Raw genomic sequence first — 26231 nt, forward strand, 5'->3', positions numbered from 1 at the left:
TATCGATGATACAATGCAATGCAACACACTCTGAGCAGGAGAGGGGCAGCGACTCTGGAACACAGACTGTAACTTCCAACTTGCTGAGTGACCAATTCACGCTTTCATTTAAAACAAGCATTTGTAATGCAATAGGTCTCACATTTACGCGAGTTTGAGCTATTGACATAGCAAATAACAATGCCTTGTATTTTTGTTTTTGTTTTTAAAACATAAATAAAAGGCATTGTCATTTACAATGCGAATAGCTTAAACTCGCATAAATGCGAGACCTATTGCATTGCAAATGCTTGTTAAATCTGAGCTGCAGAATCAAAGGACAATGGAAAGTATTTCATGAATGTATTAAGCTTCTGAAATGTAGAGCAGTATACATTTTCTGAAGAAAAATGGCAAAAGCAATAATAAAAGCAAAGCGTTCCATAAAAACCGGTAAAACACTGTTTCAGTTGTTGTTTATGGCGCGAAAAGGAGTAACCACTGAAAAGCACTGTTTTTTTGAGGTATTGAAATCACTGGAAAACACTGAAAAAACACCACCAGAATTTCCCAAAAATAGAAACTGAAAACAGGAAAGCCTAGGAATGCCCTATGGATCAGCTGGTCGAACAGCTTTCTCTACGCCTTTCCACCCATTCCCCTGATTCCGGCGGTGCTGATCAAGCTGTCACAATCCAGAGCCAGGATGATCCTGATTGCTCCGGAGTGGCCGAGGCAATGGTGGTTCACCGACTTCTTCACCGGTCTGTTCTGCCACACCGGCGCCTGCCGTGTCGGCCGGACCTTCTCACGAAGTTCGGAGGACAGATGGTTCACCCCAATCTCTCGTCCTTGAGTTTGGCAGCATGGCTCCTGAGCTAGTACAGTATGGACACTTGAACCTACCTCAGGACTGTATAGAGATCTTGAAAGAGGCGAAGAGACAGTCTACGAGGACTTCTTACGCCTATAAGTGGAAGAGATTCTGCTTATGGTGCACGGCAAAGGACATTGACCCTACATCCTGTAAAGAAGATGTTATTTTGCCTTATTTGCTGCAGTTAGCTCAATCTGGGCTTAATTTTCAGTCTATTAAAGTTCATCTCGCAGCTTTGACTACGTATAGAAAGGGCCCTTCCCAAACCTCATTTTTTCAAATCCCTGTCATTAAAGATTTTTTGGAGGGTTTGCGTAAGGGGTTTCCCCCTGTTAGACGACCTTCTCCGCCATGGGAATTGAACGTGGTGTTGTCCAGATTAATGAGGGAGCCTTTTGAGCCTATTCATAAGGCTTCTCTGCAGCATTTGTCCTGGTAGGCCGCCTTCCTTGTGGCCATTACATCGGCCAGGAGAGTAAGTGAGATTCAGGCTCTGTGTTGTCAAGAGCCGTATACTGTGTTCCATGCTTCTAAAGTGGTAATGCATACTCATCCTAAGTTTTTACCTAAAGTGATATCTGATTTCCATGTAAATCAAATGATAACTTTGCCTACATTTTTTCAGCATCCCTCCTCTCCGGCGGAGAGGTCTCTGCATTCACTAGATGTGCGTAGGGTGTTGAAATTCTATCTCGATAAGACAAAAGACATCCGCAGGTCGGATCAACTGTTTGTAAATTACGGTTCCGTAAGAACTGGTCTAGCTACCTCGAAACAGTCCATCTCCAGATGGATTGTGTCCTGTATTCAGCTCTGTTATCAGAAAGCTAATAAGACGTTAGGGGGTAAGCCTACAGCGCATTCGACTAGGGGCAAAGCAGCGACTACAGCTTTGCTTAGGAATGTTCCAATTGCTGACATTTGTAAGGCTGCCACCTGGAAGTCGGTCCATACGTTTACAAAGCATTACTGCCTGGACTCTGATGCTAGGGCAGATGCGCAGGTTAGACAGGCTTCGCTGAGGAATTTGTTTGCACAGTGATTTGTTGGTGTTTGGTTTTACTCCACCGCTGTTTGTTGGTTGGGATGGGCTTGCCATTCTATTCATAGATTATGACTATACACAGAGATCCCCTACTACAGAAGGAGTAGTTTCTTACCTGTAACTCCAGTTCTGTAGTAGGGGTATCTCTGTTATAGTCATAAGCGACCCTCCCTCCTCCCCGGTGGAGTAACCTGACAGTATCAGGCCTGTTGTTATACACCTTCAAAAAGAACTGAAAGTAACTTGCTTTGGCTGTGCATCCTGGGATACCGGGGGTCTCTGGAGAGTTCCTTAAAGGCACGGTATCCCTTTAGCAGACACATAATGACAGCCTATAGGGCTTGTCTGTCCACCCCTTCCTCTCTATTGTTTAAAGGGATTTTGGTGAAGGGAGTGTGATACACTAAAGGAACATGTCAGATGTGAATAAAAATGACATTTATACTTTATTTTGGCTTTTGTGTTCACTTCAGATGAAGTGCTGGCCAGTGCAGCCATGTTGTATTAGGCTGTATTATTTTGTCTGTCTCTTAAGTGTCTTTGCAGGTTTGCAAATGCAGGACACCTTAAGAGATATTTTGATTGCTCCGGGGTCCCCGCACATGGGCGGGGACTATTCATAGATTATGACTATAACAGAGATACCCCTACTACAGAACTGGAGTTACAGGTAAGAAACTACTCCTTCCCACTGCCTTCAAGAAAGCGATAGTGGTCCCGCTACTAAAAAAAACCTGGGGCTGACCCACTGAATCCCTCCAACTACCACCCCATTTCCCTTCTTCCCTTTCTGGCCAAGGTTCTAGAGGCCCACGTCGCTAGGTCCCTCTCTAATTTTGTCGAACAGTCTGATCACCTAGAGCCTAATCAAGCTGGTTTTCGACCCGCCCATTCAACTGAATCGGTCATCCTCTCAGTACTGGATACCTTGAGAGCAAACGCAGATAAGGGTGTCCCTCAGGCACTTGTACTTCTGGATCTGTCGGCCGCGTTCGACATGGTCGACCATAACATCCTGCTGGCCCGTGTCGAACAGGCCGGCATACAGGGTTCTGCATACAGTTGGATTAAGTCCTTCCTCGACAGCAGAACACAAGCGGTCTGACTTGGCCCTTTTACTGCTCCTAAGATCGCCACCTCTTGCGGTGTCCCCCAGTGTTCGTCCCTCTCCCCCCACCTATTTAATCTCTACCTAAAGCCCTTGATCAACTCCTTAAAAAAACAGGAAGATAACCACCTTCAATTATGCAGACGATCTTCAACTCGTCTTTACATTGGATTCCCCGGACTCTGCCCTGGAATTCCAAGCCACTATGCTTCACATCCAATGATGGATGAACCTTAACCATCTTAAGCTCAACCCCGGCAAGACAGAATTAGTCCTGCCGGGAAAGAGCGAGATCGCGTGGGGCCCACACTTCTGGCCTACGGATCTTGGATCACCCCCCACTCCATCTTCTTCAGTGAAAACCCTGGGAGTCCCTCTAAATTCCGACCTCTCGCTCAGGGGACAGGTGGGGACAGTAGTCTCCTCATGTGTTTTCCAATTGAGGAAAATAAGAAAAAGTGCACTTTTGCTGACTCACTCGGCCCTCATTCAGGCTGTGATAGCCCTCGTACTATCGCGTCTCGACTTCTCCAACTATCTCGGTCTGCCTATGTTCTTACTTAAACGTCTACAAATAGTACAGAACCAGGCAGCGAGACTTGATATTTAAGCAACCTAAATGGCAATCTGCCAGCCCCCTGCTAGCCAAACTGCACTGGCTGCCCAACATGCAGCTTTCAAGACCGGATGCTTGATTTTCAAGGCCTTGTACTGCAGGAGCCCCAAATTTATCAGTCATTTGAGTGTAAAACATGTCCCACGCCGTAACCTACGGTCTACCCATCTTAGGCTACTAACTATCCCGGTTATCAAACTTAAACGCCAGGGAGGGTGCAGGTTCTCCTACCTTGCCCCGAGTTTCTGAAACTCTCTACCATTGGACATCAGGATGCAGGACAACTTGATGGGGTTTAGAAAGGCTCTCAAGACCTGGCTATTTGCGCAAACCTACGCGTAGCTCTTCCCACCGTGACACACTCAACAATTAGCGCCATGAAACCTTATGGTGACCTTGCGCTTTATAAACTCTTATTAACATAACATAACATAACAAGCCTTGCTGCGTAATACTGATGTATTTGCTGAATTCTGCCAATTCCATCAGATCCGTGATGGTGAACACAAAATTCATAGCCTCATTACGCATTTGAGTTCCATGGGCAAAAACATTCTAGTGATAAAAGTATTTAGTGAGGGGCTAAACAGAATAATTCCTACAAGAACACCACTGGCACCCACTTGGGACCTCCATGTGATATTCAAAAGGGATTATCAGGCCACCTTTTCCGCCTCTTGATATGTGCTTCGCAGTGCCTTTCATGGTGTGGCAGTCACTTCTTTCAGAAGAGTCCATGAGTTGCAGGCACTAACAGTAAAACAAACTTTGAGTCTGAGAGAGACTATTAGTTATGGATTCCTTACCTTAGAATCAACCCCAGCTGTCAGACTGCATCCGGAGAACTTTTCTTCAGCAGTACCCCTGCGCGTCTGTCAACTCCGCGTTCATCGTTGGCATCGTGATGGCCAGAATGACGTCGTGGTATCTACTTAGACGCCGGCCCTGTGCGCTGACATCCGTTCTTTCCTTTTCCGTGCCAGCCAGCGCAGATCCGGAGAGAGCGGTACCCTTAGTCTTTTTTGACTAGAGTTTTTTTCCAACTTTTTGTCGACTTCTTTTTCCGAGCTGTTCGACTCATGGTGCAAGGGATGTCACATCAATTGATCGGCTTCAAACCTTGGGACTCCTGTCACAAGTTGTCAGTCACGGGCCCACATTCCATGTGCCTCTGGTGTTCGGAGAGCGACCAGGACCCAAAGTTGTTCTCAGACTGTCGGGCCATGAACTGGAAGTCTTTGCGGGAGCGTTGCCAAATGCTTCTCGATGCCGGTCAGTCAGCTCCATGCCGCTCAAGGTCCCAGTCGAGAGGGAGGTCGCGGAGTCACCACCATCACTCCTCTTCGAAGTTTTCACCTTCGGGTAAGTCGAAGCACAAGAAGAAGGCGAAGAAGCTCCGGCGCTCTTCGCCTTCTCCCTGTCCGCCGGCCGGTGCGACGCTGGTTGCGGAAGGTAGTCATTTGGCTTCGCCAGCGGAGCCTGTTGGGTCGGCTCTGAGCCTCCCTCCCTTTCCGGGAGCCGGAGCGACCCCTGTCCAACTACGTAGCTTTTACGAAGCCCTCCACTCAATCTTTGGGAGCCCGACTCTGCCGGCGCGCCTCCGGGCCCCGCAGACTCGGCTGGGGGTTCTAGGCCTTCGATGCCAGGGCTTCGGCTCTGGCGCCACAGGGCCCCCAGAGATCCAGGCCTGGATCCGGATCGACGCCGGTCGACCTTACGACACCTCCGCCCCTTCCGATGTCGGTTGTTTCCCCAGCCGGCGTTGCCCTCTGCTTCACCCTCGACATGGACACAGAGCTGGACTGGTGCCGACCGGTACTTTTGTACCTCTGTTCTATCCTGGCATTCCTTATCGCCCTGAGTGGCAGCCAGAGGAGGGTAAGGAGGACTGGGTGGGGTTTTTTGACCCCTTACCAGACCTACTGGAAGAGCCGGACTGGAGAGAGGAACTGGGTGAGGCCAGTGGTCTGGTTACATCCCCAGACCTTGGCATGCTTTCTTCCTCTACCGTGGCTACGGAGGATGGAGCCTCCTACTCTGTGGTGTTGCGTAGGGCACCTGAGGCCTTGGGCCTTAAGCTACCTACGGTGGCAGTCAGGACTAACCTCCCGACCGAGGTGCTTCAACCAGCAGCAGCCTCTTCAGAGCCCCTGCTGCCGTTCAATGAGGCCCTCACAGACATCCTTCTGGTCACCTGGTCCAAGCCCAGGGCCTCCTGTGGATAGGATGATTGCCCTACGCTACCGCCCGGCTAAGGGTGACCCGACTTTCCTCTCCCAACATCCTACCCCTGAGAGCTTAGTGGTCTAAGCCTCAATGTCCAAAGGTGCGTTCCCTACTGCTCCCCCAGATAGGAAATCCAAGAAGCTGGATCATTTTGGGAAGATGTTTTCTTCTGCCAGCTTCGGACTACGGTCGGTGAACACCACATGTCTCTTGGGCCGTTACTCCCACTCTGTGTGGGACACGGTCGTGCAGGTGCTGCCACAGTTCCCGGAGAAGGCCCGCGCCGTGCTCTCCCATGCAGTTGGTGAGGGTAGAGATGCAGCGAAGTTCACCATCTGATGTGGGTTGGACACCGCCGACTCGCTAGACAGGACGATTTAAACGTTGGTAGGCCTGTGGTGCTACGCCTGGCTGAGGTCCACTGGCTTTCCGGGTGATGTCCAATTGACTCTTATGGACATGCCCTTTGATGGCCGTCACTTGTTTGGCGACAAAGCGGACAACACGCGTGAGCGCTTTAAGGATTCTAGGGCTACGAGCAGATCTTTGGTCCTCGCTACCACCTCTCGCTCCACGCAGTCTGTCTCTTTCGTAGCTATGGAAGGGGTGTCCCGCCACGTTCCGTCCAGAGCCACAGTCCTGCGCAAGCTGTCCAACCTCTGTGCGGCCGGGGACGTGGTACCCAGCGTCTTGGGTCTGGGGGCCAGCGGGATGGCCAGTCCACCAGCGCCCCCTCTGCAGCAGCCTCCAAGCCTTCCTAGTCTGACTTTTCACAGCCAACTGTTGCCAGTGGATGGCCGTATTCGCCATCATCTTCCCCCACTGGCACAACATCACGTCGGACAAGTGGGTTTTGCAGATAGTCCAAAGGGGCTACTCCCTCCCCTTCAAGACTACCCCACCCTCCATGCCACCTGCTTTCTATCGCATGTCGGAGGATCACTTGGCCCTTCTCCGTCAGGAGGTTGTGGCTGGTCAAGGGAGCCATTTAGCGAGTCCCTGTGCCAGAAGTAGGTCGTGGTTGTTATTCCCACTACTTCCTGGTACCCAGGAAGGACAATGGCCTGCGTCCTATCTTGGATCTCTCAGGGATGTCAACCGCTTCCTCAGGAAGGAGAAGTTCAAAATGTTGACGTTGGCTCAGGTCCTGTCTGCCCTCGACCCTGGAGACTGGATGGTTGCATTGGACTTGGAGGACGCCTATTTTCACATCCTCGTCCTGCCTGCCCACCGGCGTTACCTACAGTTCATGGTAGGTCACGAGCATTTCCAGTTCACCGTGCTCCCCTTTGACCTTACCAGCGCCCCTCGGTGTTCACGGAAAGTGATGACGGTGGTCGCAGCTCATCTGGGCAGATCAGGTGTTCCAGTCTTCCACTATCTCTACGACTGGCTGTTGATGGCGAGTTCGCCCAAGGCTGTCTTCTCCCACCTCCAGACTACGGCGGACCTCCTGCATTCGCTGGGGTTCCCCATCAATGTGACGAAGTCTCACCTTAATCCCTCTCAAAAGCTCCTTTTAATCGGGTGGTTCTGGACACAGCGCGGTTTGAGGCTTATCCTCGCGAACAGTGAGTCCGGGATATTCGGGCCACGATTCTGATCTTTCAGCATCTGTGAGAAGTTGGCCTGGTATATGATGTTCACTAGTTAAAGTGACCACCTTGTACCATGCCAAGCAACCCTTATGGTGTGGTTGTAAGTCAACCTTTTCGGACTAGCTGCCCTAGTGGTAGCGTAGGCTAAGCAGTCTTTGAGGCTAAACTCGTGAAGCGTGTTAAGCAAGCTGTTTTACCAAATGCAACCCCCTTTTATACCAATGAAAGGACACCACACAGATATATATTCAAAATATATATGTATTTATTTCTCAAAGTAACCCCTAGTCTCTTTATGAGCACAGGAGCACAAATCGTCAAACAAGATTACAGTAGAATACACAGAAGTTGCACTTTATATGGATAGGCCCTGGTGGCCGCTCAAACCATATACTAAAATAGTGGTATAAGTACCACGAACAGGAAAGGGAAAAGGCCTAGGGCCTCTAGAATCGCTGGGCCTACAAGGAGCTAACTTCAGTTAGTGACCAGGAGGTCCACGGGTTGCGTGTGCAGAGCAAATAGTCACACGCGTGCTCCCATAGGTTTTCAATGGGTGCGTAAAAAGTACAAAGTTACTGCAAAAAGGATCTTCCGGATGGACTATGAACTTAAGATTCGAAACACAGACACTAGAGATGATACTCTACACTTGGGCACCGGAGTGCCAGCTTTACCTCACCCACAGGAAGCGGGTGCGTAGGTGTCGAAGTGCGTCGGGTTTCTTCTATCTGTTCAATGGAGCCTGTGGACAAAGATGCTGCAGGCGATCGGTCCGGAAGAGATGCGGTGGATCCCAGAGTGGATCGGAGTTGTAGAAGACCTGTAAGCAGAGGGGACAGTGTTCACAGTCACTAGCCAGTGACCAGCGTGGCACCAGGTGGGTACCAGGCGATGTCGGGTGCAAACAGGAAGGAAGGTGTAGCTTGTCTCTGCAGCCATGTGGTCCCTGAAGGTCGACGATGTCCAGGAGTCAGTTCACGAGCTGTCCCACGCAGGCTCTCGCTGTCGGCGGTGTCGGCGACTTGGTCGAAGCAAACAAGCCTTGGCAAAAGCAATTGTTGTGGAAAACGAAATAAGCTGATGGTTCTGACCAGCAAGGTCAGAGGGACTGCTCCTTTGGAGGGGAGCAAGGGCCAGTCTGGAGCAACCAGACCAGCGGTGTATTTCTTGAAGTTCGTCGCCAAGATAGCCACTAGCCAGCGGGCCAGCAACCGGTTAGGCGCGTCGAGTGGCAAAATGCAGAAGGGCCCCACGCAGATCGTGGAGATGCTGGAGGGCTCACCTTTGGTGCAGATGCTGCTCGAGGGTTGGGCTTCTCAGATCCCAAAGCACAACTTGGAGGGAGCCTCGGTTGTTGCGCTTGCAGCTTGTCGTGATCTTTTCAAGATGGCTGGCTCCACGTGTCTCGGTGCCTCCACGGGTCTCCTCTTCTCAGGGACTGTGGATCAGGCGGTGAGAGGTCTGGAGGTCCAGGTCTTGTCAGTCTCTGGGCTCGGGCTCCGGCGGGAGGCGGCGGCAAAGCAGACGTTGATTCGCTGGATGGTGCTTGCGTTAGCAAGGTGGTCACTCCCTGACCACAGGGGAGATTGGCTTCAGTCCTCTGTGCGGCAGAGCGTCGAAGTTCCCGTCTTCTTCTTAGTTTCAAGTTGATTCCAGGATGTCTGAAGTCTTAGGACACAGCTCCTACCTTTAAGCGGATTCTAGGGGCCGGACTACCTGCTAGGTCCCTCCCTAAGGGTGGGACCAGGAAGGGGGGTGGTTACACCCCCAATCCTTTGTCCAGCTCGCCCCAGGCCCGGGACTGGTGTGCCCCAGGACCGGATTGAACTGGCATATGCACCGAGGCTCCTTGTGAGCCTCAGGCATGTCTGGTTTCTTTCAAGCCCTACCTGACCAATACACAAAATCCTGTCTGGGGTGGTGCACGCACCTCCCCTGGCAGGAAACCCTTTGTCCACACCTCCCAAGCTGGAAGGACTCCCAGCAGCAGGAGGGCAGACTTGTGTCTGTGGTGGCAGCATCCATTTTGTGGAGCTGAGGCTATGTCTGATTTTACCCGGGTTTCAGGTACTGTACATGTCGTGTCCCTCTAGAAGGGTGGAATGCTAACCCCGTCGCCAGAATTGGCGAGGGGTTAGTATTCCAATTCGTATGACACCTTACTCGACATGTTTTGATAAAGCCAAACCAAAGATAGCATTTAACCGCGAGGTTCATAATGCACTTAAGAGTATATGGTATGACGATATCTGGAAACAGTAGAAGGAAGTTGTTCCGACCACTGCAGACAGGCTCAGCTCATGCCAGAGCACCATCTCACATGGAACCAAGCACTCTGCCTTCAGGATTGTTAAGGCCTGCCATAGGAGTGACTTATAGGTTAACATGTGTCCCTTTTAAGGTTAGGTATAGGTATACTACACCTAAGTAAGAGGTGGTTACACCAACTTACCCCAGCTGAGTGATCAGCCAGTTGTGTCAAATTTGTTAGGCCAAGCCTGGGGTGGCATAATACATGCTTCAGCCCCTGGCAGGCCTTAGATACACCAATGCCCTGGGTACCTAGTGTACACTGGTACAGGGGCTCACAGGGTGATCCACTTCCAATTGGTTATGCACCTAGGGTGCATAGTGTAAATTTAGTAGAGAGAACAGCAGGCTGGGGGTCTGATTGGCAGGCCCACAGCCTCAATATGTCAAAAACCAGTGAAGCAAAAAGCAAAAATTTGGGGTGACCATAGGATAGCAGACCCTACTCTCCTACAGCATCTATCCCGGGTTTCGGTCAGAATGACCCTGAGGCTGCTGGGTCTCATGGCCTCCCGCATCCTGCTGGTGGATCATGCCAGGTGGCATATGCGGGTTCTGCAGTGGGACCTGAAGTTTCAGTGGGCACAGCATCAGGGGAATCTTTCCGATTGCGTCCAGATCTCGGTGGGCACTGAACACAAATTTCAGTGGTGGCTAACGAACCAAGATGAGGTAAACGGCAGATCCCTCTCCCTTCCCCAACCAGAGTTCACAGTTATGACAGATGCATTACTTCTGGGGTGGGGCGGCCAAATGGGGTAGGCAGAGATCAGAGACCTCTGGTCTCCATCGGAGTCTGGGCTCCACATCAACCTTCTGGAGCTCTGGCCGATTCGTCTTGCACTGAAGGCATTCCTTCCTTCTGTCAAAGGAAGAGTAGTGCAGGTGTTCACGGACAACGCCACTGCCATGAGGTATTGCAACAAACAGGGCGGGGTGGTGTTCTGGACCCTCTGTCAGGAGGCCCTTCGTCTCTGTAAGTGGCTGGAACATCAGGCCATGTCCCTGGTGGTTCAACGCCTGGTGGGTTCCCTGAACGCCAGGGCGGACGAACTCAGCCGCTGGTGCATGATGGATTACGGATGGCCTCTTCACTCGGAGGTGGTGCAAGCTCTTTCCATGAAGAGTCTGGTATCCCGAGCTCTTGAACATGGCCATCGATCCTCCGATCAGACTACCTCTTCTGGAGGGCCTTCTGTTGCAGCAGCAGGGGACGGTCCTTCACCCGAACCTGTCCAGCCTCCACCTTTTTGATTGAAGATTGAGCGGCGACAGTCAACCGCTTTCGACCTTCCTCCTGAAGTCTGCAACATTATCTTGGCAGCCAGGCGTCCCTCCACCAAAACGGTATACGCCTGTAGATGGAACAAATTTGTGGCATGTGTGCAGCAAAGGCTGTGGATCCCATTTCTGCCCCTCTTTCAGAGGTTCTCCTCTTCATTCTATCTTTGACCCAGCAGGGCTCTGCTCTGGGCACTCTTAAAGGCTATCTTTCGGTCATTTCGGCCTTTCTTCGCCTTCCTGATCAGCCTTCTCTATTCAAGTCCCCTATTTTAAATTGCTTCCTCAAGGGCATTACTCTCCTGTTTCCTCCTATTCCTCTCGTAATGCCCCAGTGGGACTTGAACCGTGTTCTTATGTGCGCTCCTTTCAGGTCGCTACATAATTGCCCTCTCAGATTATTGACCGTCCAACGCCTTTTTGGTTGCCATCACCTCTGCTCGCAGGGTGAGTGAGCTTCATGCTCTTTCTTCTAAACCTCCTTTCCTGGCTGTTCACCGGACAAGGTTGTCCTTGGCACTAGACCTTTGTTTCTTCCCAAAGTGGTTTCCTCTTTTCACATAGGACAGACCATCACTTTGCCCATCTTCTTCCCACCCCGCGTCCTTCTAAAGAGGAGAGACTCCACCGTCTGGATCCAAAACGTGCGCTTTCGTTTTATCTGGATCGCACAAAACAATTCCAGGTGGATGATCAGCTCTTCGTTGCCCATGGAAAAATTGACCATCTCTCGATGGGTCGTCCTTTGCATTAAGATCTGTTACTCCTTGGCAAAAAAAAGAGCCTCCGGTAGGACGGCGCGGCCATTACACCAGGGCGACGGCAGCCACTACTGATTTGGAACGTGGAGCCCCCCTTCATGATATCTGCCGCGTGGGATTCGTGGCGCACGTTCACTAAACATTACTGCCTGGACAGCCAAATCCGGAGAGACTACTTCTTTGGCTGCTCCGTTCTTCAGGACTTCCTGGTGTGAACTTGGTTCACAGTCCCACCTCCGGGGTTGGTATTACTGGGGTATCTATTCTAAAGTAAGGAATCCACAACTAATAGCCCCTTTCAGATGAACAAGTTACTTACCTTCTATAACGATATATCTGTAAGAGACCTATATTAGTTATGGATTCCTTACCGCCCTACCCATTCTCTCCATTCTGCAAACTGACTTCTGAAACTAGGGCCCTAGTTTAGTGCACCCGTGGTCAGTCTCTTGCATGGCTCTGTGCTTCTGTTGTGGAATGTCGTGTAAAGAACTGACGTCAGTGCGCAGGGACGGCGTCTGAGTAGATACCGCGATGTCATTCCGGCGATCACAACACCAAAAACGACGAACGTGGAGTCCACCGATGCTACCTACCGACGCGCAGGGGTACTGCTGAAGAAAATTCTCCGGATCCAGTCTGACTCCTGAGGCTAATTCTAAGGTAAGGAATCCATAACTAATATGTCTCTTATAGATATATTGTTACCGTAACTTGTTCTTCAGGTCCACAGTGATAGTTGTCTTATGCACAATCCCAGTTTTCTTTGCAAACTGGTTCCCCCATTTCATGTAAAACAGTTGCAGGAGGAGCATTACAACACTGGATGTTAAAAAAACATGTTTTCATTTATAAAACTAGGTCTTTCCGTAAGACAATGCAGCTTTTTGTCGCATTTGCAAAACCTCACATGGGAAATCCCAGTTCAAAGTCAGTTTGATAAGGTGGATACAAGTCTTTTACGGGGAAGCAAAACAAACTCTCCATTCTGTGCCAAGAGCACATTACAACATGGGCTTTTTTAGGTAACATACCATTACCAGACATTTGTATGGCTGCTACGGAGTAAGCTACACACTTTCACTAAACACTGTTGGGGGCCATTCGATCCTAACAATCAATCAATCATGGGTTTGTTGAGCGCGACCACTCACCTGTAAGGGTCTCAAGGCGCTGTGGGAGGGGGCGAAAGCAGGGTCCTGTCCATCAAGGAGGTGGTCTATCGAAGAGCCATGTCTTGAGGTCCCTCATGAAGTTGGGGAGTGATGTCTGTCTGAGGTGGAGCAGGAGGGCGTTCCAGGCTTTGGCCGCGAGGAAGGAGAGGGAGCGGCCTCCCGATCTGGACTTCCTTGTGCGAGGGACCATGGCGTGGGAGAGCTGGGCAGATTGTAGGGTCCTTTTAGGGGGCGTGGAATGTGAGTCAGGTATGCTGGTCTGGTGTTGTGGAGAGCTTTGTGTGCGTGGGAGAGAATCTTGAAGGTGATTCTTGCCTCGATGGGGAGCCAGTGTAGTGTGCGCAGGTGCTGGGTGATGTGGCAGTGTTGTGGCAGTTTGAGGATTAGTCTGGTGGCGGCATTTTGGATGTTTTGAAGTTTGCGGGCGAGGTTTTTGTTTATTCCGGCATGGAGTGCGTTGCTGTAGTCCAGTCTGCTGGTGACAAGGGCGTGTGTGACGGTCTTCCTGTGTCCGAGGGGGATCCATTTGAAGGTCAACGGGGAACTCAAGTTGTCATATAATAGAACTTTATTTCAGACATCTCGTTTATCAACTCACTTAACCACTGCATGTCATCTGCACCAAAACATACTTCAAATGGAAAACATTACTTACCCTATAACTATCGGCTTGTAGACACCCTCCCGCCTCCCTGAGTGCGAATTGATGCTTCAGAGGTTACTTTTCACTTGCACAATGCACCAGTACATTTTTACTCTTCATGGTTCCATTACTCCTTTACTACCTTCATCTGGTTGGGGGTGGGGCTATGCAGGAGGAAACAGTTTAATATGGAGTCTTTGTCCCGGTGTATTGTGGGATTGGGATAGGAGTCACAAGAGACTGCATGCAAACGCCCATGCCAAACACGTGCAGAGCATGCGACTCTATAGCACTACAAACTACAGAGCCTTGCAGGATAAGTAATATTTTCCATCTTGAAGTTCTGTTTTGGGTTTCTGCCACTTTCATGAATCAGAACTAGGACCTGAGAAAACCAGTAGCTCTCTCCTCCAAGTCATAGATTGTCTTTCCCTCCTCCAATAGGAATCTCCATTTTTCCTCTAAAAGGGACCTAGTTTTATGCGTTTCCCCTTCACCATTGCACTATCTCAATAAAAAGTCCTCTTAAAAAACTTTTTTAACATCCAGTGCTGTTTTCAGAGTTCTGAGGTACTTGGCTAGTGAAGAGTCCTCACCAGAGCCCTAATGCCCATGTAGGGCGTGACAGGCTTTAAACTGCTCCTGTATCTTCAAATGATTTGGCCTAGGGGCTCTGCACTGTCCACCTTTTAGCTTCTCGCTTTCAAAACCTTGTTGTGGGTAGATCTCTTTGCACACCTGGTGTCTCATAATAAGTAATTGTAGAGGCAACTGCCAAAGCTTGGGCAATATCTGACAGTAATGATCGTTTTGATGCCAATGGAGCTGTTTTAAGCCTCAACTGAACTTTCACCGTCGGACGTTCCACCTGTGCTACGGTTTAGGCTGGAAACCTTGCAAGAATGGCATGATTACATTTCATTGAACAGGTGGCTGCTGGCATAGATTCATAAGTCTGAGTGAGTTTCTAGTGCAACCACCTCCATGCACGTCTGGTGCTCTATGACAGCCGTGACGGACGTGGGTACAAGGCTGCCTGTCACAGAATATGTTCCACTGAAAATGGTGCTGTACCAGGGAGCCTACACTGGATGGCCAGCCTGCCATCATTTTTGGCAGTGACCAAACTTCCCACATGATGATTATAGTTAGTTTTACCAGTGGAGTCTCTGCAGTTGAGAAGGTCGCGTTCTGCCTCCCTTGCAACAATGAGTAGAATGCAGACAGTTGAATATGGGACTTCCAGTGTTTGTTGGCCGAGTCATCAGAACCTAACTAGGGGCATGGAGAGTTTATTTGTGGACTAGTCCAGGCACACTGGTTGGTATTTGAGAATGGATTTCCACACTTTCTCTGCATTGGTTGTCATTCGCTCGTCTAGGAGTTGAGCAGATTGTACAGGCAAATGATAATGGGAGGATACTTGCAATAAGTCTAACCACTGTCAATCGCTCAGGGTAGCATTCCAACCCATCGCATGTCTGCCCATCATGCCACCTCCGATTAGGCCCAGCTATAGTGAAATCAGTCTTGACCCCGCTCCGACAGTAGCACTCCAGCCCGAACAGCCAGGTCCTTTCTGAACCCGAACAAAAGCAACCCAAGACCGATTGCGTCCTGATTATGGCTTTTCAATATTGTGTAGCTTGGTTCCAGAGGCACAGTGAGCGAGGGGCCCGCATCTGGGCATACCCGTTCCCACTAAGGGGGTTACATCAAACACTCAAAAGGTGATGGGTTGACGCTTGCTAGAAGTCCAAGCACTAGCAATTGCTCGGGGTAATCAGTTACTTCATGTGCTCTCCACTGACTCATCGTTCTTTTGTTCTCCATGCCACCTCAGATTATACCCATCTATAGGCAAATGATTCTTGACCCTTCACCAATAATTCAGCCCAAACTGCCATACCAGGTCTTCTCTGAACCACAACACAACACAACCTCACTCACTCCTCCTCCCTCTCTCTCCTCCCTCTTTCTCCTCCCTCTCTCTCTCCTCTATTCCTCTCCTCTTTTCCTCTCCTCTTTTCCTCTCCTCTTTTCCTCTCCTCTTTTCCTCTCCTCTTTTCCTCTCCCCTTCTCCTCTCCTCCCCTCTCCTCCTCTCCTCTCGTCATGGAAATTTGCTACCTGTGTTTAGCAATCCACCCAGAGGCCTTTATGTACCTGCTTGCTATCAGTGACATAACGTTGTAATAAGAGCCACTGGTAGTCTTTGCAATAGTTCCTCTGCGACTTACAATGGCTCCCAATAGACAACACCAGACCTGCATACCTGAATCTCTCCCTCACATTCCAAGTACTGAACAGCACCTCCACTCCACTCTGCTTTCCCTGGCTACCGTCAATTTGTAAGACCAGAACCAGAGGAATGTCCTCCTCCTGCCACCCTATCAAGACATGGAACACCCTGCCTATCCACCTCAGGAAATCACCCTTTCTGACCCAATTTAGGAAGGACTTCGAGACCTGGCTCTTCGAATGAACTCAGCAGTTAGTCTTATCATCTGCGCCCCCTAGCCCTCCAAAGTGCCTTGAGACCCTCACGTGTGAGTAGCCACGCTTTACAAACATTGATTGATTGTTATGAATGCAGAAACGTGGCTATTTTATCATGCATTGCCCTGCTGTTTGACTTGGAACAACCTGGGCTAATTACACTTAAAGCCGATGTTCTTATTGAAGTCTTTATTGTATTTTGAAAAGTTTGAAAATGGAGTCGGTAAGTACTTGTGTTGCTTCAACAAGACTACAGACTTTGTGTGAAGCGTATTTAGGATTGAGCTGAGGCTGTGAGGGGCAGATCTGCATGCACGATAAAGCTGCTTGATCCACACAAAGTGAATCTTGGACTGTGTTGGCACACGCTGTTTACAACAGATTCTTTCTAATCATCTCTGTTGGGGTTCATGCATTCTTCCGGAGCCATGCCATTAACTGTGAGTTCTTTGTCTTACAGACCGCAATCTCAACCTTCTGTCCATGTCCGTCACAGTGAACGCTGTTGCTGGGGCTCTGAAGGCTTTCCTCTCCGAGCTGCCTGAACCTTTGGTCCCGCACTCTCTGCAGCCGGAGCTCCTGGAGTACTCAAGTAAGTAAATGTTCCAAGCAGTGGGTCACTCAATGGCTTGTATGATATTTGAATTGTAAAAACGAAAGGCTTTTTTGGTACTTGGTATGGTCCTTCCCTCCAGCCTGTGTATGCCCTCAGTACCCGACTGACAGATCTGACTATATCATCTCTCCTTTATCCATTATTTTCTGTGACCGACGTAATGATGGAAGCTCTGCTTTAGGCTGGATAAACTGCCTTTCCACTCCTGCTATCCCCTTCACCTCAGCCACAAACCGAGGGATAGAAGATGGGGAAGGAAGTGTGGCTGGGACTACTGTCAGTCTCCAAGCTTCTGAGATCTTTAAATGTGAATGACTGGTGATGGAATGAAGCATTGGCAGAGCCGACCATCCCTACTATCACACCTCGATTTCACACCTTCCTCATCGCAGGAAGAGATTCTTCTTCCTTCCTCTTTGACCACTTGCTCTTGACTCGTCTTTCCTCGTCCTCCCTCCCCACACCAAACATTGTCTCAGGTAGTCCCATATTCTATGGATGTTACTATTGACGTTGCCTGCCTAAAGGAGCTTGACAGCATGTAGACACAAACAGATTTCAACAAATGGCAGTATACCTGACTTACCATTCTGCCTTTCCCATCTGTTAGACAGCAGAGAATTTCTGCCTGCTGGGAAGGTTTAATTCTCCATCTTGAAATCTTCAGTGATAAATGTGTTTTAAATGGAGCCAAGTTAAACAACAAGTGGTTCTGTCGGGTATCAAATGACACATATGTCGAGCGACTGTCTGTCTGGCGCTGATCTCCCGTCCCCTGTCCACCTGACAGTGCGCGGAGATCCCCCAGAACAGAAGTGGTGTCACCCTGGTCACTACACGGGATCCTAGCCCAACTGGGAAGTCCCTGACCCACTGGCTCTTCCACTGGGGAACTCATCCCCCACTCATGCTGGACTCCTGTACCCTCCCTACCGGAGCTGTACTGCCAGCCTCTAGAACCACAGGAGCCCTGGTTACAGGTGCTCTAGGTCCTCTACTCACTAGGAGATCTTCCTCAAATGGGCTAACAGGACAGCCTAGGTCCCCAACTTGGTGTTCCCTCATGAAACCATCCAAGTCCTGAGGCAGGGTTTCGTACGTCCGGGGACCCTCGGTCACCCTCTCACTCCTGCTCCACTGAGCCAGGCAGTGAGCCCCTACACCCTCCTCGCTATCCTGGGACCTAGCTGGGCTACACTGAGCCTCTTCCACCACGCTGGGCTGGAAGATACCTGAACCACTACTTTTGGAGTCACTCCCTAATGACTCTAGAGAACCTCTAGCCCTTTCCCAGCGCTCTGCTTCCTCCGCCAGCTCAAGGGGCTCAGATAATCCACACCCCAACAGGTGTTGGCGCAACCCCGGCACACAACAACTGAGCAGGTGGTCTTTGAGAACCAGATTACACAGTACATCAAAATCACTTGCTGTGGGGATCCAATCAAACATTGCATCCTCACATCCATCCACAAACTCCTCCCAAGTCTGGTGAGACAGTTTCCTACTGCCCTTGAATTTTAACCTTAACTCCTCCTCCTGGGGAACAGGTACCAGACTGGGGGAACTGGGACTGTGATTTCCTACACTGCAATCTATATAGCTACCACCACTGGACTCAACCCTCCCGGGGGAGCCCAGAAAATTAAAATTGCGCGCAGGGGATAGTCTACCCTCCAGAGCTACTTTGCCTCTGGTGGAGGCCCTCTCAGCCTCCTCTTCTGAATCTTCAGGGCTCCCCACAGACCCACCACCCTCCAGGTGTGAGGCCCGGGCCCTTTCCATACTGTGCTCAAGATCCCATGGACCCTTTTGCCATAGGACCAGGTGGTCCTGAAGTTCGTACAGAGTGTCGGACTCTCCCCCTGTACAGGACCTTTCTAACTCCTGCCTCTGGTGCCAAGCTAGCTCATAGGGATCACAAGCAGGCTCCATTCTGGCAGACGTTCTAGAGAAAAGATCACACACGGAACCTAGGGGTCTGCGTTTAACACAGGAGTACACAATTCACTAAAAGATTCAGCAAGCTCTCTAACCCAGAGAACTCACACTCACTTGCCTGGTGCCACCCACCATTCGTCCACACACAACCCTCCCCTCGGACTGGTAAGGCAGTTTCTACCACCCCTGATTCCTCAACCTGACCACAAGTGACACAGGTACCAACTCTGGGCACAAGGCGGGGAACAAATGTACTGGACACTATTACGCTGCCACCACTGGATCCCACCCTCTGGTGAATCCAGAAAACACAATGCACTAAGGGGGATGATCTACCCTCCCGTGCTAGGGACACCTAACTCACAGTGCACAAGAAACACATTTCCAAAGAAATGACATTTAAAAACAAACTTAGAACAATAATCCCTATACCATGTGATTTATCTAAATGCAGAGTTTTGTAGTGCGGCCAGTTGCCGCTGCGGTACAGCGCAAACGCAAGTCCAAATCCCACCGCTGATCACCAATGTTAGAAATGGGATTTCTGGCTGGCTAGGGCTTGCGCCAAAGCCAGGCAGAAACCACCACTCTAGTCAGGGCTGGGGAGTTACACGCCAAAGATAACCCCTGCTCACCCCCTTGGTAGCTTGGCACGAGCAGACAGGCTTATCCCTGAGGCGATGTGTAAAGCGTTTGCGCGCGCACCCAGCAACAACACCCAAGGCCCACCACAAAAGAAACTCCACACAAGGTATTATATAAAAATAACCTTTGTATTATACCAAAACACATTAGATAAAAACACACACTTTACAATGTGCCAACAGGCACGGGCAGAATTTAAAGGGATTATATATACAGGGGACAGGGCCACATGGACCACTGTCAGGAATTAGCACTTTGTAGGAATAATACTTTTAGAACATAGCACATACAATCACTGTAGCACTAAAAATAGAACATGTAGCACACAACCAGTAACTACTGGTAACAGGTAAGTACCACCTACGCAACCCTAACCACCTTAGGAAAATATCGCGCAGGGATCTAGGACCTCACTAGCACCACCTGTACTAGGAGAAAACAAACAACCACCTAAGTATCACAATACCTGTAGGGGTAAACGCACATTACACATGATGCCTCACATTGAGAGTTGTAGAACAAGGGAAACACATGATGCATAAAATACATTCAGCGGTGTAAAGCAAAGCATATGACGCATAAACACATTCAGAGGTGCAGGAAAGGAACAATAACGCCAAACTCACATTTAGCCACCACTGTGGCAGTCCCTAGGCCAACTGGCCGTGAAGGGGCAAGGGCGCCCTGTGTCCAAATGTTAGGGCAAGGCTGCGCAAGCTGCGCCAGCCAAAACACAGAGGCTACAACCTAAACGTAGCAGTTGCCCACTAAGTGCTGGGCAACTGGAGAAATGCTGGGGCCAACGTTGGAGCCTCCCAGGGCTCTGAAACAACTGAAATGCCCCCTAGAGCCTCGCAGGCTCTAAATAATAATGTGCCGTCGTTGGAGTCCCTCTGGACTCTGAACTACTGATGGCCCCGCTGGACCCTCAGGGCTCTGGAGTATTGATGCCCGGTAACGTGGGAGCCCCTCTGGGCTCTAAAACCAATGTAGCCCCCGTCGTTGGAGTGCTACTCGCACTCGAGAACATTCATGCCCAAGTTGGAGCGCCTCGCGCTCGAAATATTCATGCCCCCACGTTGGAGCGTGCTCGCGCTCTGGACAACCACTGTCCCTTCGTTGGAGCGCCACTCGCGCTCGAGAAGAAGAATGTCCCCAACCGTTGGAGCTACACAGAGCTCGAGAACCAAGCAATGCGGGCCTTCGCTGGAGCGCACCAGCGCTCTAAGCCAGCACGCACACGGAGTCCCCCCCCAGCCCTTCCGCACTCACCGGGCTGTTGCACGGGGGACTCCCGCGTCGCCTTCTCTCTCTCTCTCCGGGGCGATCTTCCAGGGAGGCGGGGCCTACGGGCCCCGTACACGATGGCAGCTCGTCCCAGTGCGGGGTGGGCTCCCGCCTGGGTGGGACGTTTCTCCTCCGTGTCAGGGCACCGGGGCGCAGGGTAGGCTCCTGCCTGCTCCGGGACCTCCAGAACCAGCAGCGAGTCCTCGGTGGAAGGCGGGGTAGGCTCCCGCCCTCCTACTTCCTGTTCCTGTTGTCCCGGCGGCCCGCCCCCGGCCCGCCTGACTTCCGGGATGTCCCGGCCCGGGCTGCAGTGGTGATATTTAAATCTCGGCAATAAGAGGGGTAGGCTCCCTCGTGATAATAAAACACTATCCCGCGGGGTGGGCACCCGCTTATAGTTACAGCAATGTCCCTGGCAGGGTGGGCACCTGCCAGGAGACTCCGGACTCGGCGAAAACGGGGCAAACGCCGGGTGGGCACCGGCTAGCAGAAATAAAGCGCTCCTAGCGCTACGGCCAAAAGTGAAAGCGCTTCCAGCGCTGAAGACAAGTCCAGCGCTCCCAGGCGCTTAGAGAGGGAAAATAAAGCGCTCCCAGCGCCTACAGGAGGATTCCAACCAAATCCAGCAAAGTTCTCCCCTGCATGCAGCAGGGCAGGGGTGGGGGCAAGGCTGGACCCAGAGCCAGCTCACTGGGCCTCCAGGCAGGGAGGTAGTCCAAGTGGCGGTCCTCTGGTCCAGCGGCAGCAGCAGCAGCCCCCCTCAGGTAAGATCCTCGCAGAGAACAGTTTCTGTGGGGACACAGCCCCATTTTTATACAGTAAAACCCTTTGTTCTGGGTTCAGGGAGAGGGGGAAAACCAGTCGCAGCTGGTTGGGGAGCACCCTTGATGTGCTCAGCCCCTCACTCTATTCACTGGCAGAGCTAGGGTCGTCAGTCACACCACAGGGGGCGGAGCCAGCATTGTGTGGGAAAAACCCTGCCCTATTCAGGACCCAGGTGTACTCCTCCCACCCATCTAGCTGCTGATCTCCCCATTCACCACTGGGTGACTCATCCTGACTCTGGGGAATCCCTAGCCCGTCACATGACCTTAACCAGCCAATCACGCGACAAGGCACACATTTTACACTGCACACCGAAGTGCCCACTTCTAGAAGTGGCACTTCCACACTAGGTACATGCACGCCGCACACATCATCGCGCAGCATTCAATCACACGAGTCCGCACATACCAAACTCGGGCCTGCACACCCCACGCATCAGGAACTACTAGGGACACATACATTCCCCATGCATTCCTATGGGAGGGCAGGCCTATCTCACCACATGCACTCAGAATGCGCACACACTTTCCTCTGGGACACAGGGAAAGTGCGCAGAAACCAAAAATCACCACACCAAGTCACCAATAAAAAGCAAAAAAGTTCAGGGGTGAACCTGCCAGAAGGGCCAAGTCCAACATTACGTTACTTAATGGTGCTCATAATGCACTTGTAGAATCCGGTAGCAACCTTTGTATAGCGCCTGTGGAGTAAAACAATTCTCTTTGAAGAAATGGAAACAGAAATCTAGATTTTTTTGTACTGTTTCTTTTTATCAGAATTAATTCATTCATTGATAATCACAGTAAACAGCGGCTATCAACCTAAGATCAATAGTTACATGGCTTTGTGGTGATCTTGTGACATAGGTGCTCAGTGCTCAACAATTATATAATATATACAAGGTGGATGAGGTTTTTATATACAGGTGAGGGATAGGCCAGATAATGCCTTCACACCAAAGACTCTTTTCTTTCGTTTTGTGGAGTCTTGGTTAGTCTGGGCCTTGAGTAAGCGTCGACGTTTCAACCCCAAGGTTCCCCAGTTGGTTGTCACGCAGGGTCTTCATCAGGACAATGTGTCGGGAAGGGGACGGTGACAGCCCTAGGTAGGCCGGACGTGTCTCAGCCAAGGTCGGGGGCCACTCGAGGAAATTTCAATGCCCGGTCCAAGTGATTATTGCTCTGCGTTTCGACGATATTCGGTAAGAGAGGTTGGGCAGACGGGCCGAAGTTCCGTCTGTCCGCTGCATACAGTCAGGTAATGGAGATAAGGCAAACGAGTTTAGCAGCAGTACCCCGCCTTCAGTTTGTAATCCCAGTTAGGTTTGCTAAGATAAAATGGTGTCAAGATTGTGGCCACTACATGGGCATTGCTAGTGGATGCAGAGATTTTTCTTCTGCTCTAGTGGCATTCCAGCGTCCTATATTTGTGCAGCAATATTCTAATGTTTCAATTTAGTGAAGATAGCCTTGATTGAGAAGTGATGTTACAAATGCATTTACTGGCAATGTGTAACAGTGTGCTCTAATATAGAACTCGTAACAATTGTGAATGATCGGTGGTTGTTATCTGGAAGATAGCTACAGAGGGATATAGTTTATTGGCAGTTGATGGCCGGAGCCATTGGGCATGTTTGCTTATGTTGCAAATCTAAGCTTGGAAGGCCCAAGGGAAGCACCTACCAAGACTAGTTTTCCATTGACCTATTCACTTAAAAACATACGAGTAGAGAAAGTTGGTTTCATAGTTGGAAATAAGCCTTTGGAGATCCAACCCTGGAAAATACCCCCAGGAAAGCCCTATCTACCTTGTTTGCGTTTGTGTTCCACAGAGGTACCCAGTCTGGATACCTGGTGGCATGATCCACCACAACAATACACTTGATGCCTATTCTTGCTGGGGTAAAATAGGCCAACAATGTCTATGCCCAGCCGCTCAAATGGAACACCTGCAACTGGCTATGGCATGAACAATGCCGTGGTCTTCCCTCCTGACTTGACGCTCGTGTGGCAAGTGGGAGAGGTTCTACAGAACCTGTGTGCATCACTGCGCAGCCCTGGCTAAATAGAATAGAGGACCAAGCTACCCTGGGTCTTTATAATACCTCAGTCTCCTGCTAATGTTACTTCGTGGGCAGGTCACAGCAGTAAATTACTGTGCTCAGGTGGATCCACTAGCTTTTTGCTAGCTTCCGGCTAAGAAGTCACCACCTCACTGTATAGTAGGCTATCCTCCAAGCCAAAATAATGCCTTCCAGACACTCCTTTGGCATCCTCTTCCTGGGCTTCCGAAGATCTACATGCATAGGGCACTCAGCTTGTGCCTTGAAAAATTCCTCCTGAGTAGGTCCTCCAGCAACTAACAACCCCTGAAGCTCTGGCAGAGACCCAGGCTCCAACACTTATCTGCTGTAGATATCTAATTCTTCTCTACATCTGGAGCAGGGGTAGTGGATGCCAATGACATCTCAGCCTGTTATAATCTGCTTCTGTTCTAGTCCAGGCAAATCGGGAATGGCCCCTCCTGAGACGGATATGCTGCCTGTGCTCAGGTCAACACAACTGACGTTGTACAAGATGCGTAGGCATCTTGTGCTGGCACTAAACCAGGGTCAAACAAATGGTTGCCCAAGAGACCTCCAGCACATTGCTTCTCTCTTACTCCATACAGCAACCATGGCCGACTTTCTATGGATTCTAGCTCAGCTAGGGTAATCAGTTACTTCATGTGCTCTTCACTGACTCCTAAGACTGTGCCACTGGCATCATCGAAAAGATCCTTGGGTTTGAGATACTTTCTTGCAACTGTAGATCTTTGAGTTCTTGCATCTCGCAGGGCAGGAACGCTCCTTTCATTGATACTAGTGTTTGGGTGAATGTGCTTCAAGGCATCGGGGTCACTCTCCCAAATGTCCATAGCCACTAGGTTGAGTCCAACAGGGCCCTCTCTGATTCCTTCACCCACAATCCACACAGTTTGTATTATGGGTGTAGCTAGTATGGGGTCTTCATCCTGGCAGTTTCTCTTCTAATGCCTCTCCTTGTGACTCTTCAAACAAGTAATTACTTTGGGCTTGGAAGATCCTACCTATCCTCACTTCTCCTTGTGGTGTTCTTGACTTGGAACCAAATTCCCATTTTATTGTGTTTTTCCTTGAAAGCTTGGGAATTGCATTCACCATTACCTTCTGATTCGCAACCAGTCTGTTGAGGATTATTTTTCTCAGTTTGCTTAGAGCGGTGCTACTCTAGCCTTTGTTAGCCCTGTTATCTAACCAACAATGGAAGGTTCTCTGAATTATTTTCTGACCGAGCTAAAAAATATTGTCTGAGTGGTGTAGAGTACTGTTTTTCCTTGAAAGCTTGGGAATTGCATTCACCATTACCTTCTGATTCGCAACCAGTCTGTTGAGGATTATTTTTCTCAGTTTGCTTAGAGCGGTGCTACTCTAGCCTTCGTTAGCCCTGTTATCTAACCAACAATGGAAGGTTCTCTGAATTATTTTCTGACCGAGCTAAAAAATATTGTCTAAGTGGTGTAGAGTACTCCTTGAGTCAGTCTCTCTCTCTCTCACCATCAACTGACTAACGTCACTCATTCCAATCATTCACACACCATGAACCAGGTCTCAAATGCAAAACCATCTGCTTTCTTGAGGTCTTTAAACCTTTGAAAGTGCTGAGGTGACTTTAGCCCAAATCATCAAATTAGAGCTTCCTTCATTTGCTCATAAGTCATTTGCTCAGCCGCTGGCATTCTGCCAATGACTGTTGTGCCATTATGGGCAAGTGACTTATGGAAGTACTTGCCTTCGACACATCATTCAATGAATGAGCTCTACAAGCAATTCAAAACTCGCAAACCTTTCTAAGATAACTTGTCCCTCTACATACATATGCCCAGGCTCGTTTGGAATCTTTCCAGATTTACCTATAGAGTTGGTAGTGGAATCACCTTTTCCAGATGTAGCCGTTCTTGCTCCTTCCTGACCTAGTCTTTTTCTGAAGCTATCCTCTCTCCAATTTACTCCCATTTTATTGCCTATCCCGCTCTTTAATCTCCCCATTTCTTTCTTTATGGGCTCATTCCTCCTGACTCTCCCTTCTCCTTTCCTATTTTTATCTAGTGAGCTGCTTTCAGCTTCTCTCTGTCCAACTCCCTCTTTATTAGACTGTGCTTTCTGGAGCGCCGAGCACAAGTTCAGGGTCTCAGCTAGACTTGACCCACTCAAGAGAATAACTTCTGGAGTCAGTGACACGGTACCCTAGAAATCAGTTGTGGTGAATGCCTTGGGGAAACATTGGAAGCACATTTGGGGAAATACACACACATGATGTGCCTGGGAAAACTGTGTGCTAAGAGAGACTAGCACCACAGCACTCCCTTCCTGGGATCCTATCATGTTACCATCTCCAGAGTCCAACACAGTTTTTTCTGTCCCACTCCGGTTCTCTTAACGGTCTCTGATGTAATTCATGAGGACTTCACTGTCTTTGTTCCTGGGGACCCTCCATCCTCTGTCGAAACACAGATCCACCAACTGATCACAGGACAGGGTGTCAGGGTCTACCATAACCACCCTTGTATCTATCATGTTCCTGCGTAGATTTCAAGGCCTACTAGTTTAACGTATTGTTTACTGGTTGTAAGCCGAAACGCCTTTTGTAGGATCTTATGCGTCTTGCTGCCAATTGTCAGGCCCCACTAGGGGGATTTGGCAAGCATAGACTACTGGGCCGCTGCCATGTGGGCTGCAATCATTTTCCTCTGATTTGCCTGGGCCTTTCTGCTATGGCTGGGC

The 26231-nt window shown here is 50.0% G+C and overlaps 1 protein-coding gene across 1 annotated transcript in view; it reads left to right on the plus strand.

The window, feature by feature from the left end:
* ARHGAP5 (Rho GTPase activating protein 5) overlaps positions 1-26231 on the plus strand; it is a 570224-nt gene that overhangs the window by 462296 nt on the left and 81697 nt on the right. Inside the window, exon 5 of the mRNA XM_085627411.1 lies at positions 16580-16711. Within this exon, the coding sequence (XP_085483537.1) occupies positions 16580-16711 (132 nt within the window). The remainder of the gene's footprint in view (positions 1-16579; positions 16712-26231) is intronic.

Source organism: Triturus cristatus, chromosome 9 (assembly GCF_964204655.1).
Source record: "Triturus cristatus chromosome 9, aTriCri1.1, whole genome shotgun sequence".
Classification (NCBI taxonomy): Eukaryota; Metazoa; Chordata; class Amphibia; order Caudata; family Salamandridae; genus Triturus; species Triturus cristatus.